At 39.1% G+C, this 18,503-nt stretch overlaps 1 protein-coding gene across 2 annotated transcripts in view; it reads right to left on the bottom strand.

Annotated features, from left to right (window-relative positions):
* SGSM3 (small G protein signaling modulator 3) overlaps positions 1-18,503 on the bottom strand; it is a 1,391,341-nt gene that overhangs the window by 277,789 nt on the left and 1,095,049 nt on the right. For both annotated transcript variants that reach the window (XM_044068352.1, XM_044068343.1), the window contains exons 16-17: positions 17,443-17,595; positions 14,190-14,260 (exon numbers count right to left, since the gene is read on the bottom strand). In XM_044068352.1, coding sequence (XP_043924287.1) covers positions 14,190-14,260; positions 17,443-17,595 — 224 coding nt within the window. The remainder of the gene's footprint in view (positions 1-14,189; positions 14,261-17,442; positions 17,596-18,503) is intronic.

Genomic DNA, 18,503 nt, shown 5'->3' with positions numbered 1-18,503 from the left:
AAAAATCTCTTGGTTAGTCCTAAAAATGTTCCAATTTTTCTTTAGAATATCTCTTACTTGTTTTTCTCCCTCTCCATATGTAGTTTACAAAACAGGACATAACATTAAATATCTTATGGAACACCCATCACCTATTGTCCCCCTAGTACACAAGGGTACCACCAGTTGTGATAGTTGTAGACAATGTCTATAGGTTTGTAATAATGACACTATTTTTATTAAGGATAGTGTGAAAGGAATTAATTTAGAGAGGGAACTGTAACTCCAAAGGGGTGATCTATATTGTTTTGTGCCCACTGTGTAAGAACTTTTATGCGGGTAAAACGGAAAGAAAATTGAGAACCAGCATATATGAACACACTTACGCTATACAGAAAGGGAATTATAACAAGGCCTTACTTAAACACACCCTGAATTGTTACAACAAAACACCAAGGTTTGTGTTTGGCATCCTCGAAGTGGTTCCTCGTAGTGTCAGGGGAGGGTGGTGGGAATTGATGCTTGAGTTTAGGGAGGTATACTGGATTATTAGATTAAAAGCTAATTATACACCAGGTTTAAATGACCATGTACCATTACTGCCCGTTTTGAAAAAAAGAGCATTACAGTTTTGAAATATGGAAAGAGTTTGCTTATTTTTTACCTTATGAGTTATATGCTTATGGTGTATGTTTTAGGTTGATACTAACATTTCTTTAATTTTACATCAGCCATTAGTGACATCATTAATTGCTTATTTTTAAAAGAGGTTGGTTTGCACTATTTTGAATGTTCTGATGAAGTCCTTTAATATATGTTATGGATGAAAACGCGTAACATTTTTTATCTTATGGAATAAAGTGTTCACCTTTTTACCGTGGTGTGGCTTATGGTGGATTTTGTTACCCTGGGACACCTGAGATTTTATTTGGTTCATTTGTTGGTATTCATTGCAATGGATCAACATTTTTGTGGAGTCCTCTATAGACTTTGTTAAACGTCTGGGCAGACTGTAAAGCATACATGCTACTTTATGCCATTAATGTTTAGGAGGACACTAAAAGAAAAAAAGTAACTAAATAACACAGCCAGTGCACTTTTTATTAGGGCTAAAAGTTGAAGATTTCTGAAAGCATGCAAGCTATTTTTCACAACTGGGAGGAGAATTGAGACAGTAAAATGATCATCATCATCATCAATCAGTGCAAATGGAAGCACAGACAGTAGCACACACTTTAGCAGGGGTAACTTAATTTTAGGTTATGAAATGTGCCTGTGGGTACACAGCAGTTGACTTGGAGAAACTGTTCTCATCTGGATGGTTAAACTTACATTTTTGAAGATGTACATTGCTCTGTGTATTTGTTTTAAGTTAATAGGGGGTGGGGGTGTTCTGAAAATTTATTTTGTTTTTGTTTGAGAGTTTTTGTTAAAACAAAAAGTCTTGAAAAATGTAACATAGGTTCAAATGGAGATGAGAACAAACAACTGCAAAAAAGATCAACCTGCTAAACATGACTGCATGCATGTAATACCAAAGTTGGAAACACACATGCTGGAAACTCTCATTCAAAAAAAACCCTGTCACGTACAATAAGTGGGAACAATATATATATATATATATATATATATATATATATATATTTTATCATAATGGCTATGGTATCCTCATTATCTTGGAACGTAAATGACCTACAGACAAAAAGGAAATGAGTACTGAATTACATTAAGAAATGCAGAGTGCAAATAGCAATGCTGCAGGAGACACATTTGGAAATAAATCAGCATGCGAATTTGACAAAGGAAGGATATTCATCAGAATATCAGGGATAAATGAAAATGGGAGTACTTACACTAGTTGCTAGAGGGGCTCCAATAGTGACACAAGAGGGAAAATGACAATAATATTAGATTTGCAATAATAAGGGGCTTAAGACATTTTTGGGAGAAATAATCAGCTTTTAGCAAGGAATACTACTTAGAGGTGGGGACTGGAACTTGATCTGCAATGGCGAGGATGTATCAGAGAGACCTAGAAGGGAAAATATAACAAAAGAAAGTAGAGTTATGAAGAAATTTATGAAAATATTTGCTACAGAAGATGCAAGTTCAGTTGTAGGAAACTCAGAATTTACATATTTCCCAAGGTACAATAACTGGGCTAGAGTAGTTAGCAATTATATTTCACAGCAACATATGTATTTGACTGAAAGCTTTGACACATCCAATAACTATTTCAGATCATGCACTGATAAAAATCAAGATAAAACTGCAGGTTAATGAAGTAAAAATGAGACACTGGCATTTCCCACCTACCTGTCAAAACGAGAGGAATTTAAGCAAAGGGTAATGCACATTATTTGAGAGTTAATAGGCAGGACAGAAATTTCTTCATAAGTTACAGTTAGTAAATGGGATAAAGTGGAAATAGAGTTTAAAACAGAGTAGAAATAAGAGAAAGAGATATTGTTAAATGTAATGGGAATTCCTTAGAAGGGCTGACAATGGTTAAAAGACTACAGAATAAGAGGAATGTCACCGAACAAAAAGATGCACAAATGCGAGTGCTAAAGAGAAAATGAGGATAATATGCATGAGTTTAGAAAGATTGCTGTTAAGCAACTATTTTCTTATACTAACTGCACAGCATAAAAACTTTTAGTATGACAACTTAGGCAACATAAAGAAGGGACTGTCACCAGAACTACGAAGCCTACAACAAGAAAAATAACCACAGATCTTGCAAAGGTATTACAGATATTTCAAGAATGCTCTGAAAATTTGTATAAAGCAGAACAATGTGGAAATAAAGAGCAAAAATGGAAATATTTATGAAGACTTAATTATGTTAACTAGATGAGGCTCAACAAATAATTAATATATGAGGAGATGAGATAAAAACGCTGATGTACAACTAATATTCAAGAAAGCTTCCCAGAACATATGATATTCCATTGAAGTTTGTAATTTGGGGGGGGGGGTGATAAAGATCTGGAAGATTTTATTTAACAGCATTTTAAGAAGAGGAAGCTGTGGTGGTTGTATTACATAAAAACGGTAGAGACCCATCAGACCCAGCTTCATATATAGCCATTTCAACTTTAAATCAGGATTACAAAGTGTTTATGTTATTATGTTAGCTAAAAGAATGTCAGAGGTGTGGCCAAAATTAATAGATATGGATTAGTGTGGTTTTTGGGGGGGGGGGCAAACACTTGAAAACATTAACAGAACAATGATGATCCAGAGGAAAGTAGAATGTAAGAAAACACTGCTGTTGTCAGTTGGTCTTAATGGAGAGAAAAGCACTTGACAGAGTAAGCTGGGATTTTATGAGTAGGGCAATGGAAGCATTTGCATCCTTTGATGCAACAATAAGGTTAAGTAAGAAGATATATGAAGTATTGGAGGCGATAATTAAAATGGGAAGGGTCCTCTCTGATAAGCTGTATTTGAACAGAACAAAAAGGCAGATGTGTCCCCTTTCTTTTTTGCTACTTAATTCATATTTAGAGCTATTGGTAAATAAAAGAAGGGAATCAGAAATGCAAGGATATAATTGGCATGGTAATCAAGAGAAGTTGGCTTTATTTGCAGATGATATTATTTTGTACCTGATAAATCTAGAAAAGGACACTTCTTTGTTGTGGAACATTTTAAGACACTTTTTTGTGATATAAGATTTGTGAAGACAAAACAAAAGCTATAACCATTAATTGTGTACCCAAATATGAATTAGTTCAGCAATACACATATTTATGGGAACATGATAAAGTATTTAAGAGTATGGACTAAAAAGGATTCTGTTATGACAGCTAGGGATATGTGAGAAGAGACTGAACAAAAGATAATACAAACACTAAGAAACTGGAAGCTTTTATTTATGAATATGAACAGTAAGGTACAAGCAATGAAAATGCTTTTAGTCCTTTTAGTTTTATACATGGGTCAGACATATTTTTATCAATCAGAGGACAAGTTGTAGACAATAATTAATAAAGAGTTGAAGGGATTTATTTGGGAGGGGAAGAGGGCAAGAGATAAGTGGGATAGGGTGATTATTCCTAAAGAACAAGGTGGTTTAAGATTACCTGATTTGAAGGGATATTTTAGTGCTACATAGTTAAGGTTCATATACATAACACAAGCAGAAGACTATGATTCAAAATGGAAAGGAATGATGATGAAGCGGGGGGGGGGGGGGTTCAAGAAATAGAGAGTGGGATTTTGGATGCAAATCCTTAAGGAGAATAACACCACCACCATACAGAATATTATATTCATAAAGTAGCAGAAAGCATTCTAAGAACTAAACCAACATGAGAATGGAGAAAGGAGAGCTTGCCTATAGTTACCCTTCCCTCTCCAGTTATTTGTTTCCAATACCTTGGCTCCTTTGCCAGTTTTCTTCAGTAAATTTCAGCCCCCCTCTTGCTTATTTTCTTTACCACTTATAGTCATCCCTATTGGTAAAACTTCCATTCTCCGTTCTCAATTTATTTTGTTTGCAAATGTGCCCATGGCCTGGGTTGTAACTGAACAGTGTCCTTGAACCCATTTAAACACATAAATGGAGGAAAGCAAAATGTATTACTGAACATGCAGCTGCAGATGCAAAGCAATGTGGATTTGGTTACATGGACTTGAACAGTGGAAGGGCAAAGAATGTAGTCTGCTTTAACTTAAAAAAGGCTTTTACTTTAGTGCCACACAGCAGGTTGGTGGGAAAATAAATACAATATGGAAGTAGGTCCACATTTAAAAAAATAGGATGACTTTGGACTACCTGGTGTAAGAGAGAATACAGTGAGAATAAAATACTTTGAAGACTTGGGGGATGTGTACTAGAGTTCCACATGGTTTGGTTGCAGGACTTGTGCTTTTTTCCTTATGTATTTTGGATACTATTATAAAACCAAAAATTATGGCAGATCTGTTTGCTCAATATACCAAAATAGGCTGATGACACCAAAAGAGGAGAAAGAGTCTGTCAGACCAGGAAGCCTTCATATGGATCTGGACAAAGTGCCACACTAGGAAACTAGGGGGAAACTGGGTTCCAATGCGAATAAATGACACAATACTAGAAAATGACCTTGGTGTAACTAGCAAATCTTAAACAAATCATGCTGCTGTAGCATCTAAAACTTCAAGAGGACTGAGTAAAATGCAAGGAGGGTGGAGATGAAGAAGCTATAGATTACAAAGCAACTCTGCATGATATTATAACAGGACATTTTTGTGGTTCTGCACGCAGCTGCAGAGACACTATGAAAGATATGCTGAAAGTGATAATGATGTGTACTACTAAGATGAGTTGGGGACTTCTACACATTTGTTCTATAAGGGCAGACTGAGGAACTAGATCTATTTATTCTGAAAAGACAAACAGAAATGGGACAACCAGGGCAAAAGACAGTAAACATACAAGCTGGTGAGACCATCATATGACTGGTAGGACAGCAGCTTTAACCAAGACAGGATTGCAACTTGGGAGAAACTTTCAAGAGAAATAGTCGGAACACAGAAGTTGTTAGGGCAGTTGTATAAAGACTGGCTGCAGATTTACTCACATGGACTAAAACTCAGACTTTTTTTTTGCCAACCAGGCTCCTAATTAGAGATTCTGCTAAAAAAGTACAGTTGTGTACCTACCATAAATGTAGATGTTCGAGTGTATTCACTGTTGCAGTCATTACAATTGGGTTATCCTGCTGGCAGGCTACCCACAGTCGGCCTGAGTTCCAAAGTCTAGGTCCGGCGTCGGTTGCTGTCGCCTCCTCCCTGACGTCAGTGCGCCAGGGGTATAAAAGATGCAGCCGATGCCATTTACTTCAGTTTTTCTTGCCCCAGATATCAGGTGCCCCTAAAATGGTAGGCTCACTAATGCCAAAAAGCATGCATAACCAAAAAAACAACTTTTCCTTCATCTACAAGCAAATACACCACATAGGTTGTATAGAATAGAGAAGTACAGATAAGTCCCAGCAAGGAAAAGGGGGATGGAGGGAGGGTAACCTGGACTGCAACAGTGAATACACTGAAACATCTACATTTATGGTAGGTACACAACTGTACTACGTTCATCTTGTTTCACTGTTGCAGTCATTACAATTGGGTTGAATCCCAAAGCTATGGTTGGGAGGCTGGTGCTAAATAGGATTAGGAGAGGCTATCAGGCCCTGCAGAACTGCAGTGGCAAAGCCTGCCCTGGATTTAGAATAGAGAGGTAAGTGATAGTGTTTTGTAAAGGTATGCACTGAACTCCAAGTTGCAGCCTCTAAGATGTCTTTGGTTGGTACTACTCTGAGGAAGGCTGCTGAAGTGGCTGCTGCTCTGGTGGAATGTGGCCTAATGCCCTTGGGCACTGCTTTGCCATGCTGAGAATAGCAGAAATTAATGCAGTGGCCTATCCACTTTGAAACAGTCTGCTTTGAGATAGGCTTTCCTTGTGATCCTGCAGCATATGCTACTAGAAGTTGTTCAGTTTTTCTGAAAGCTTTGGTTCTGTCCAAGTAGAAGCGTAGCGGTCTGTGAATATCCAAAGAATGCAGAAGTCTCTCACCCTTATTCTGTGGCTTTGGGTAAAAGGTAGGCAAGTGAATTGTTTGGTTAAGGGCCACACTGGTCACTACCTTAGGCATACATGTAGGGTTTGTCCTCAGAGAAACCCTGTCAGGATGGAAGATGATAAAAGGTTCCACAGCCATGAGTGCCTGTAACTCTGAGACTCGTCTAGCGGAGGTTATTGCTAGGAGCAGAGCTGTTTTCTAGGATAAGAATTTTATATCAGCTGCAAAGGCTGGCTCAAAGGGAGGCAGTGTAAGTTTTTTCAAGACATAGTTGAGGTCCCATGCAGGTACTGGTGCTCTCCTTGGGGGTCTTATGTTTTTGGCCCCTCTGAGGTACTGCCTTAGTAATGGATGAGAAAAAATAGGTGGTTCTGTATTGTAATGAGCTGAAATGACAGAGGCATGAATTTTAATCGATGAAAAGGAAAGGCCTTTATCCAGCATCTCAGTTAAATATTGCAAAATCTGAGGAATATTTGGAACAATCATGTCAATACCTTGTGCCTGGTTCCAAGCACAGAATCTCTTCCATTTTTCTGCATAAGATTTTCTGGTGCTAGGCCTCCTGGCCTCCAAAATAACATCCATAACTGATTTAGAAAGAGGTGTGTCTTGAATGGCTACATTATCCACCATGCTGCCAGGTTTAGGGTCCTGAGTTGGCTGTGCAGTATCTGACTGTCTTGTTGAGTCAATAAGTGAGGAATTTGAGGTAGTGTCCAAGCTGGGCATTGGGACAAGCTGTTTAAGATTGGTTACCAGTGCTGGCGGGGCCAGTTGGGGGCAATCAGGATCATTTTTGGCTTCTCTTGTCTGACCTTGAGGAGTACCTTGGAGAGGAGAGGCAGAGGAGGAAAGGCATATACTGTTAGGTTTTTCCAGCTGAAAGATAGAGCATCCACTTTCCATTCTTGCTTGTGATATGTCCTTGTGCAGAATCTTTGTAGTTGGCAATTGTGAGGAGAGGCAAATAGGTCTATGTCTGGGCATCCCCATTTCCTTGTTATCATGTTGAAGACTTGTGGGTCCAACTTCCACTTGTGGGGATCCATTAGGTTTCTGCTTAGCTCGTCTGCCAGAGTATTTATCCTTCCTGGCAGGAATTGTGCTTGCAGATGTACTTGGTAAGTCAATGTTGTGTACCACAAGTTCATGGCTAGTCTGCAGAGGGGGTAGGAATGTGTGCCCCCTTGCTTGTTAATGTACCACATGACTGTGGTATTGTCTGTCTTTAGCAGTAGTTGTCCTGGATGAAGTAGATCCTTGAAGGCTGTCAGGGCATTCTGAACTGCTAGCATCTCTTTTTGATTGATATTTGGATGCATTTGACTTGCGGACCATGTGCCCTGAATACATCTTCCTGCCATATGTGCACTCCAGGCATAATCTGATGCATTTGTTGTCAATGTCTGCCTGGCTGTGGGTAAGGTGAATGGCTGTCCCATGTTGTGATGGCAGGCTTTTGCCCAACATCGAAACTCCTGTTGCAGGCAGGGAATGAGGGTAATTATTGTTTCCAGGCTGTGGCAATGTTGAGTCCAAACACTTTTTAGATACCATTGAAGTTTCCTCATATGTAACCTTGCATATGGAATTAGCAGAATGCAGGATGCCATGAAGCCCAAAGCCTGCAGAATTTTTCTTGCAGATAACTGGGTCTTTGTTGCCAACATTTTGAAATAAGTAGTCAGTTGTCTGTGTTTGTCTGGCATGAAATAAGCCATCTGGGCAGTTGTATTTAAGCTTGCACCCAGGAATATTATCTATTGAGAGGGTACGAGTTTTGATTTCTTTTCGTTTATTGTGTACCCTAGGCCTGCTAGCAATGTTTTTAGAAACACCAGATGCTGTAGTAGAGTGTCTTTGTTCTCTGCTTGAATAAGGCAGTCATCCAAGTAAGGATATATTTGAATTCCTCTTTGTCTGCAAAAAAGCAATTACTGGTGCCAGGCACTTTGTGAAGACCCTAGGCACAGTAGATAAGCCAAAGGGCAGTGCAGAGAATTGGTAATGTATTGAGCCAGCTATAAATCTGAGGTATCTTCTGCATGATTATCTGATTGAGACATGCAGGTATGCCTCTTTTAGGTCTAAAGTCACAAGCCAAGCCTTCTTGCCCAGCATGAGCAGAAGCTGCTGCAGAGTTAACATTTTGAATTTTGGAATGTCCAGGAATGTGTTCAGGATAGACAGGTCCAGTACTGGTCTCCAGGTGTTGTCCCTTCTGGGCACCAAGAACAGCCTTGAGTAAAATCCTCATCCCTGCTCTTGCTGTGGTACTTGCTGAATGGCCCTCATGTCCATGATGGATGAAACTTGTTTTTGTGCCTCTGCCCATTGATTGCATAGCAGGTCTGGCATGCCGTTTGGCCTTGGCAGGGTGTGAAAGTGGAACCTGTACCCCTGGGATACTATATTTAAGACCCATTTGTCCTGAGTGATCATTTTGAGCAAAAAGTGCTAGTTTTCCCCCCATGGGAGCTGCCAGAAGATAAGTGCTTGGTGCTGGCAGGGGAAAGTCATTGAGACTGTTTCCTGTATGGCCGCGATTTTTCTTCTCCGCTTTTGGAGGCTGAAGCACCCATTGTTTAGGCCTGTATGAGCCTTGGGGCTGTGATCTGCCTCTGGGGCATCTGTATCTACCTCTTTGTGGCCTGTCTGACACTGGAAAGGACCAATTCTTTGCAGGCCAGTTCCTGCTAAATCTGGGAGGCTGTACCTGTAAGAAATACTTGACTGTTTGCATAGATTTAGCTTTGTCCTCCATTTTCTTCAAAACCTCTTCTGCTTTAACACCAAACAAGGTATCATGTTGTAGTGGAGCATCTAATAATTTTGCTTTAATATGATCGGGCAGATTCTGTTCTTTTAACCAAGCATGTCTCCTAATGACAGAACCTGTAACAGCGGCCCTGCAAGAGGCCTCTAGAGAATCAAAACCACATTGCAAAGTATGCTTTCCTATTTGTTCAGCAGCATGCAATAAATCCTGCATTTCTTTGTTTTCTGCACATTCTGAATTTGTCAACATTTTTTGTTTAAGCAGTGACATTAGATATTGCTGATATTTAAGCATATGAAATTGACAATTTAAAGCTCTTACAGCCAAGGTAGCATAAGTATAAATCTTTTTCCCCATCTGTCCAGGGCCCTTGAATCCCTACCAGAGGGTATAGGGTTTTTTTGCAGTGGACGCCTTGACCCCTTTGGGACCCTGAGATATAGTTTCTGGGTCTGCAGCAGGGTTTTTATAAAGAAATTTATGTGAATCAGGAACCCTGTAGTATCTGTCTGGCTTAACAGGAACTGGAGGCAAAGAGTCAGGAGACAATCAGGACTCTGTAAATACATCCTCTACAATGTCTAAAACAGGAGGGATAGCAAAGGGCCTGTGCTGAGGTAATAAAAGGAAGTCTCTGAGCCTTTTCTTGGATTCTGAGTAATCTTGCCTCTCCCAGTGGAAATGCTCTCTCATAGTATGCAGGATTTCCCCAAAAGAATAATCCTCAGGAGGAGAGGCTGAAGGGATAGATTCTTCAGCATCAGAATCCTCATAGGGAGGAAGACAATATTCCTGGTCAGAAGAGGAATCAGAGGAAATGAAAACCTGATCTGAAGATGCATATTCTATCTCTTGCCTAGGCCTCTTATCAGGAGGGGGATGGAAACCCCTGATCAAAGTAATTAGGTCTTCGGCCATTTTAAGCATCTGTTTTTCAGGCATGAAGGCCTGTCCAGGAGAATGTTGTACTTGTTTCTTTGTCTTTAGAGCTGCTTTAGTCTTTGCCTTTGAAGCTGAAGTTGGTTTTACATATAATTGTGTAGGCCTGAAAACACCCTCAGAAGCCGATGCCTGCTCAGCGGCCCCGGACCCATCTGAGGGAATAGTTTCTGAGTGTCCAATACCTTGAATTTCCAGTGGCCTAGTCGGCTCCACGTGGGAGTCGGAAGCAGCCTGTGGCTCTGAGGTAGCGGGTGTCAGGGGCTGTGAAAGCGCCTCACTGAGAACCGGCGACAGGCCTAGCAGAAGCCTCGTCGTCGGTTTTGGACCTCAGGTGCCTGCCCTTTTCTTTGCGCTTTTTATAAACTCCGGTAGTCGGTTGCTCTGATGGCATTATATAGTTAAATCTTCTGCCAAAATAATGAAATGGAAAATCGTACCGACGCTTAACAGTGCGTTGGTTAAATCTAGCACAAAACCGACAACTAGCAACGTCATGGTCAGGGCCTAGGCAAGGAATACAGTAAGAATGAAAATCCTTATGAGGTATTTGCTTCCCACAAGAAATACAATTATTAACTTTTTCTGACATCTGTCTGGAGCAAGAAAAAAGTTTCCCCAACTGGGTACTTAGCTTTAATGAAGACTTCGCATCTGAAATTCGAATTTGAAAATCTCAGGAGTTGGCCGACCGGCACTTGCAAACTGCTTTTGCTTCGGGCACCGCGCGGCAAGAAAGACTGAAGAAAATGGCGTCAGCTGCATCTTTTATATGCCTGGTGCACTAATGTCAGGGAGGAGGCGACAGCAACCGACGACGGACCTAGACTTTGGAACTCAGGCCGACTGTGGGTAGCCTGCCAGCAAGACAACCTAACTGTAATGACTGCAACAGTGAAACACTATGAACATCATTACAGTGTATACCCTTCAGTATGCTGTCTTACGAGATGTAAATATGGGTCTGTGGTTCAGGAAAGGTGGCAATCCCAAAGCTCCAGATGGAAAGGCAAAGGTAAGTCAGTGTATATGGGGGGAAGGAAAGTCTACTGTAAAAGGGTTTGGTGGTACAGAGGTGTGTGAGTGTATGAGAGGGCTGTAGTGTAGAACGATTTGATGATGATATTAAAGGCCACAGGCTGCATTTCTACTCTCACATTTGGACGTTTTAGCTCTGAAGTGCAACACTAACTTTTACATTACTTAGGAGGCCAGATACTCCCCATACTACATGTGCAAAGGCAATGCTTGTCAGCCAAAGCATACTATGTACTGAATGCTAGTGGTGTTAAGACAGGCTTGCCACTAAACACCTTCTGTTAATGTAACAGTTCTGACACACACACACACACACCCCTCCCTTACTAAAACTGAGTTGATAACATTAAAATATTTTAAGAAAATATAATCAGCCACGCCAAAGTAAACATCATCACATCTCAATCCTCCCTAATCCTCTCTGCTTCGCTACTCCTCCCTTTTCACCACTTTATGCCTAGCTCCCTTTAGCATAATCCAAGCTGAAAATATCCTAGCTATATCTCCTAAAAGAGCTCTACAGCCTGCCATCAACTTCAAAAATATTAGCCTACTTTAAGGATTCTTCTGTATGTCTGCCATTGGTGGCTAAGTTTACAATGGTTAATATAACAGTGACTTAATTTAAACCAATGAATCTATTCTAAATTACAGATTCAGAAAAAGACACATAGCAAGATATTAATTTCATATTCAGTTCTACGTGAAACAAGTACAAACTCCATTACTGCATTTCATGAGTGTTCACCCTCAGTTCCACAACTGACTGTTTATGGCATGATCAACACTGACCCCGAAGCAGCTGTTGGCAAGTCCTCTAGGTGCACAGTAACCTTAAGCCTTTTGACATTTTTTTTTATGGAAAGCCTGGAATAATGTGGAAGCACTGGCATTGGATGGTTAACCTGGCTTCAGAATGGGCTTATTCAACAGGACCTTCTTCACTAGCTATGTAACTTCTCCCACCTCTACTTGCAAGTAACGAGTACATTTAAGCAGATAATGCAAAACAAGGTCTAGTGATTTCCTCCAATACAAACAGAATGTGCCTAAATGCCAGTAAAATGGTTCTACCGCAGAGAAACTTTGAAAAAAAAAGTTTTGACAAGTCTGTTATTAGACCCAAGGATCTAATACATCAAAGGGAAAATAAATAAGTAAAAACAAGGTCCAACTACAAGTGAAAAATATAACAATAATAAAATTAATCAGGAGTTGCTAATAGGAACCTGAGTTCACCCTAACTCTGACCAAGCAATTCACATGGCAATAAAGAACTGGTGAGAAAGAAAGATGCTTGATGGACTTGGGGGAGAAAATCAAGCATCCTGAGAACGCTTTATCTGGCCAAGCATTCTCAAAGCCTACAAAATATAATCTGACAGCTACCAAGAAGGAGCACTTCTTACCAGATCAGAATGCTACATAACCTGATTAGCCAAAGCATTCCAAGACCTTCAGGGGACAGTCAGAATAGCAGAGGCAACGCCATCTTTTCCCTAGTATCAGAATCAGAATATCACAATTAGATATATTAGACATATATCAGAATCATCACTACTGATCCACCCATGTCCTGATAGGCTTTTTGCATGATACAGCTGTTAAATTATCTGCGTCACTAGTCAATGTATGATGCTGCTTTAGTCATAAATCGAAGGTGGCATGGGGTATGCCTGTCATCCAAAACTCACCCCAGTAAGAACTTAAAACAGCATGGTACAATTTGCAGCAATACTATGCTACAGATAATACACTAGAAATAAAATTGTGTGTGCAGGCTATCAGAGGTCTGTGATTTTACAGTACTAGTCTAACATTCACTATGGCCAATGATATCAAATGCAGATCATGACAGCCTGGCTTCTTTTAGCCTACAGTCTCCCCATTTCGTTTTACTCATCACACTGCTTATGTGCAAACATTAGCATACATACACTACTAAAGCAAGGGAACATTAGAGGTGTGCACTGCCTTTCTTTCCTACCACTGGCAACCTTGACTTAGGTCAACATGGCATGACAGTTCAGCCCAACTAAAAATACTTCAGGAAATACGGAAGAGCCTGGCTTAGAAGGAAGAACAGACATTTTGCATCTGTTCCAAAAATTAACATCTGATCAAAAGTAACTGGTCCTGATGATTTATTGTACAATATTTCAAAATATTCACACACAGAGAAAGTGCTTCTAAATAAGAAGGACAGTTAACCTGCAATTATTGGGGATCTCAGACTACAAACTGAGCTGCCCACAAATCAGAAAGTAATACCCAGATGGCACATCCCTACATGCTTAAATACAAGCTGCATAAATGCAGAGCTTAGTCATTTTTATGACATGCTATGGGTAATCACAAGCACCAGGAAGCACTATACATAGCAGTCCTTATAGACATCTGACTGCAGTTTGAACAAAAATGCTTTAGCAATACAACAGTTAAAGCTCTGAGAACATCTAGCATTTGAGGTAGAAAAAGGCATGTGACAGTTCTCCAGTGATGAAACCGATGCACAAATGATACCCTTCTGTACACAGAGGTATAAAAGGCATGTGACAGTTCTCCAGTGATGAAACTGATGCACAAATGATACCCTTCTGTATACAGAGATATATAAAAGAGAGATATATAAGCTTACAAATAATTTTTCACCCCCTCTCAAAACACAATAACTATCATACAGTTTTCTTTTTACACAAAACAGTGTATGCAGTAAGACTGATAAGCACATAATATTTCATCCCGTCTCAAAACACAGTAACTATAATACAGCTTTATTTGTAGGAAAAAGAAAGTGTATACTGCTGGAATATGTTTTTCCAGCTGGAATTGGTTTTTGATCCAGAAACTAGAGAAATCACAGTGAACTAATTTCTTACCTATACGTTTTACAAAGAACCAGACGAGAGTAAACAGAGTTGAAGTCTCGCTCTACCTCCTTGCCCGCAGCCTATAAATGAATTGATAAAAAGCAGCAATGAAACACAAGGTCTGTGTTTGAGAACACACTGCAAGATGCAATACATTTTCCATATTGTTATGAATTTACTGAAAAGAGCAACTTGCATACATAAAAGTAACAACTTTTATGTAGAGTGCTAACTACTGCTTGGGTGTGATACACTGGATATTACACATGTAAAATCAAACTTCTCTTTTCCCTGTGAATTCAATTTAACATGTACAGTGCATCCTATTTAAACCATTACAACACAAAACACTGACGTCTACCATGTATTTCCAAAAAACAGCATTACTGAGGACACAGATCATCACAAAACCTTGTTCTCCTTTTCATTTGTCCCCCCCTACAACTTAACATCAGTTAAGTAAATGGAGACTATGTGGGTTTAGAGGGGTGCAAAAGTTGCTACAGCTTCTCCACTAGTGAATTTCCAAAAATGACTTGCCTTTCCTTTAATCCAATGCCAAGATTGTTCTAAAAATATTTAAGAATTATTCCATTTGTTTTATGCTTGAACTTGGTTCTTTTTGGCTTTTTGTGAAATCTAGCATTATCTTTCTTGTACTGGCCTGGTCATCTGTTACATCATTTAGGCAAGAAGGGGTATAATGCATCTCTTGTGCATATATTACTATCGGAAAACATAGTAATTCTACCTAGAGGGCTGATAAAGTCTTGAACCTAGGTACTTAAATGTGTGTTATTAATCACAAATGACCATCACACTTCATATAGATAGTCTGACCTGGAGCTGTAGATCTGAGTTGGAACAGAAACGTTTCAAGTAATGTACTGAAAAAAGTCCACCCACAAAACAATTTTTCATTAAAAAATACTTACCTCACTGTATACGCCAATCTTAAAAGTGCCATATACTAGGAAAACATTGCACTTATTCTGTACATGCTTATCCCATTCTCCATTTAGTTTTGCAGTCTCTTTACATGCATGATATTTTCCATTGGCTCCACAATACAGAGGTGTGGAGTCATGACTGTGGCCCGGATGAGCAGAGTGTGATTACTGGCCCAGGTTCTGGAAAAGATTACAGGGAAGGAGATAAGGCAACATCCATTTGCCTCTTCCAAGAATGAGGATGAGAGGGTGGGGACATGCCAAGGCTGCACATCTAGGTCAGAGCTAATGGTGATACTGAAGCCATAAGGAGAGATAGCTAATATTTGTAAGGCAAATGAAGGGTATTTCTCCATGTAGGTAGGGGTGGCTGCTTCATACTGCTACCAATGCATGTCCTCTTTATGACATTGATCCAGCAAATCAAGGATAGGTAGAGCTTAATGCAAAATTCAGCTGGACATAATATGATGGCCCTGGCTTCTCCATTCTACTCTCCAGGTGTGGGAAACCTAAGAGCGAATGAATGAAAGGTCTTTCCATCCACAGGAACAAGATCACCTTGAGTAGGCACACATATGGCATTTGTTTCTACTGTATGGTGGCACTGTAATGAAAAAGAATTTTCTGGAATCTCAAATCAGCAGTTGCTGGCTAATTTAAATAAATAAGTACACAAATTTAATTAATTGCATGGTATTTTCTTTTGGTGTTCATTACAATATTTGCTGCTTTATGTACTTCTCTTTTTGATCTTTTTCAGTTAACACATTTTATTATTGCTAAAATTTATTAGGCAGTTTATACTTATTTAGGGAAAATGAAATGCTGAGCAAATAATTTGGGATGCATCTAGTTCACTACTGTGAATTTATATCATCTGTTCTTGTTCACATGCATATTGCTTTATGTTTGTTGGTGCCATTTTGCTCGCTCTCACGTAAGGCCACGAACATACGGGATCTCAGTAAATAATTCTCATCACATTGCACTCTGCTTTCCTATAATGTACCACCAGGGAAGTGAAAAGTTTGACAGTAAATTTAAATCATATACATGGTAACACTGCTTTAGGCTATTTTGGATTATAGCTAATTGTAAAATAACCACTTACACTGATGCAAAGATGCTAGTAATTCAAAAAAAGTTCAATAAATGATTTAAGGATATAGGTCATGCAGAAACACTCTAGATATGAAGAAAAACATTTTTGTCAGTTTTTGTGTATTGATCCTTTTATGTACCTAGGTTTAAGAATTTTACTCACCCTATAGTGTGACTCAGAATTTTTTAAAGTAATATATGCACATGATAACACACATAATGTCTTGCGTACCTATCACAGCAGATGATGAAACAAATGTGAAAGATAAAATGCAAAATATACTAAACAGCCAAACATATATAAATTAAGACACCAAACAAATGAAACTATTCTTAAGTTATGCTTTGAACTTGATGGTCTTTACCTTGGCATAAAGGGAAAGATCATCACTTTTTGGAATGCAAAACTTGACACTTCGGTGGAAGAGCTCCTTATGGTTTGCAGAAATTTCCACCTACCAAACCTTCCAACCTGCACTTTGGGTACTCTCTGCTGCAAAGTCTTCCAGTTCCCCACACTAGATTTTCTGATCTCCCAGTGTATAATACTACATCTTTCAATGGTCTTTCACAGCACTTTCATCAACCTATGCAAACCTAGCCTATGGCAAGTGCCTTCTTGTTGGCATTCTGATGAGGATGACCTTTTCACTCCCCTACCATATATCTAATGGTACCACAGTACAGTGAGCATATCACTGTGCTTGTTCCTACCTTATGTACCTGTGTGAACTAAGGCTAAGCCTTACATTAACAGTGACCTGCACCTCCATCTACCACAATCCCTCAGAGTATCAGCAGCATGGTAGAGACTCTCCACAAACATTCTCTGTCAGAAAACAGAGTAGCTCACTGACTACTGAATCCCTTTTCCCCTCCGAACTGGCTCTACTTGTGGTCCAGATTTGTTCCTAAACCCAGATCATAAGCAGTGTGCTCAGACGTTGCAATTATTTTTTTTAAATAAAGTGCATCTCTGTGAGTGTTAATACACAGTGCATTTCTGTCACTATGAACAAATAACCTTTAGAAACTGCAAGACCTGAAGGTTCAATCAATCCAAATGATCTTTTATGCTCTACTAATTGCATCTGAAAGGCTGATAATGGTGGTACATGCTGTAAACTGTGATATCTATTAAAAGCAATGCCAGCAGAGTGAGGGTTCAGTGATTCATGCTGTACATGGCTAGTGTGTTACTACCTTACCTCTTCTATGAAAAGCCAAGGGTGGCAGGGTCCTCCAAGGAGAGAGGGTTTCTTCAAGCCATGTTCAAAAATTGCTTTCATCGCCGGACACAGCGTTCCTCGAACTAGGTCTGTGATAGCCTCGGTCACAGAGTCATCACCAGCAACACAATACTGCAAACAACAACAAAAAAAAAATCTTTAAAGTTTCAAACATCACAACTACTACCAATATTGATGCCAAATGGTCTTCCTAAATCAAGGGTTGCAACACAGAAAAAAAAGAAAATAAATTAAAAAAAGTTCTGAGCAAAGTTCTCATGGCTAAATTAACTATACACATGAAATGAGGTCGTGGCAGTGAAAGCCCAAAGAACTGCTAGTGATAAAAGAAGGGTAATTGATACAAACAAAATTGAAAGGGTTTGAAATGTGGCACAACTCATGCTAAGCTTTCATTAACATGAGCAAACAAATATAATAAGACACATTTTTTGGCACCACAAAACATTTTTTTCTAACCAGTTAGGTACACTGAACTTAATCATGTTCCAGTTTTCAGAACTGATTTGAAATGGTAAAAAGTTAAACAACAAGCCAACACACAAAGAATGCCTAAATTAATAAACTCCTAATACAAAAAGCATAGATTAAAACGCAAAATATGACATTTGCCTCGTCTTGTAAAAAAGATTTGAGAGTGGGCCTAGGAGTATAAAACATTTAGCTTTTAGGCTGAAATATTTTTTTCCTAAAATTAACTAAAAATTTCTTCAAACTTGTGTAACCTTCCAAAAATTTTAAAAGGATTTACTGGTCATTACAAATTCCTATACAGAGACTGGAAAGTTTCCCCAGAGCTGATAACCAACAACATTTTTTTTTACAAGATCTTAATCTTTCCAAATTTTCCAGTCGCATATTATTCTAAATCAAACTTTGAAAAATAAAATATGGGCACTATTAAAATGTTACATTGTAACAGACCAAAGCTTCCATTAAGAAATGAGCATTCAGGAAAAGAAAAAAAGATCTTAACTATTTTATTTTAAATTCTTCCGACTCGTCTGAGAACTTTAAAA

The sequence above is a fragment of the Protopterus annectens genome, chromosome 1.part0 (assembly GCF_019279795.1).
Source record: "Protopterus annectens isolate FY-2018-M chromosome 1.part0, PAN1.0, whole genome shotgun sequence".
NCBI classification, from domain to species: Eukaryota; Metazoa; Chordata; order Ceratodontiformes; family Protopteridae; genus Protopterus; species Protopterus annectens.
This window is presented reverse-complemented; position numbering and strand designations above follow the sequence as displayed.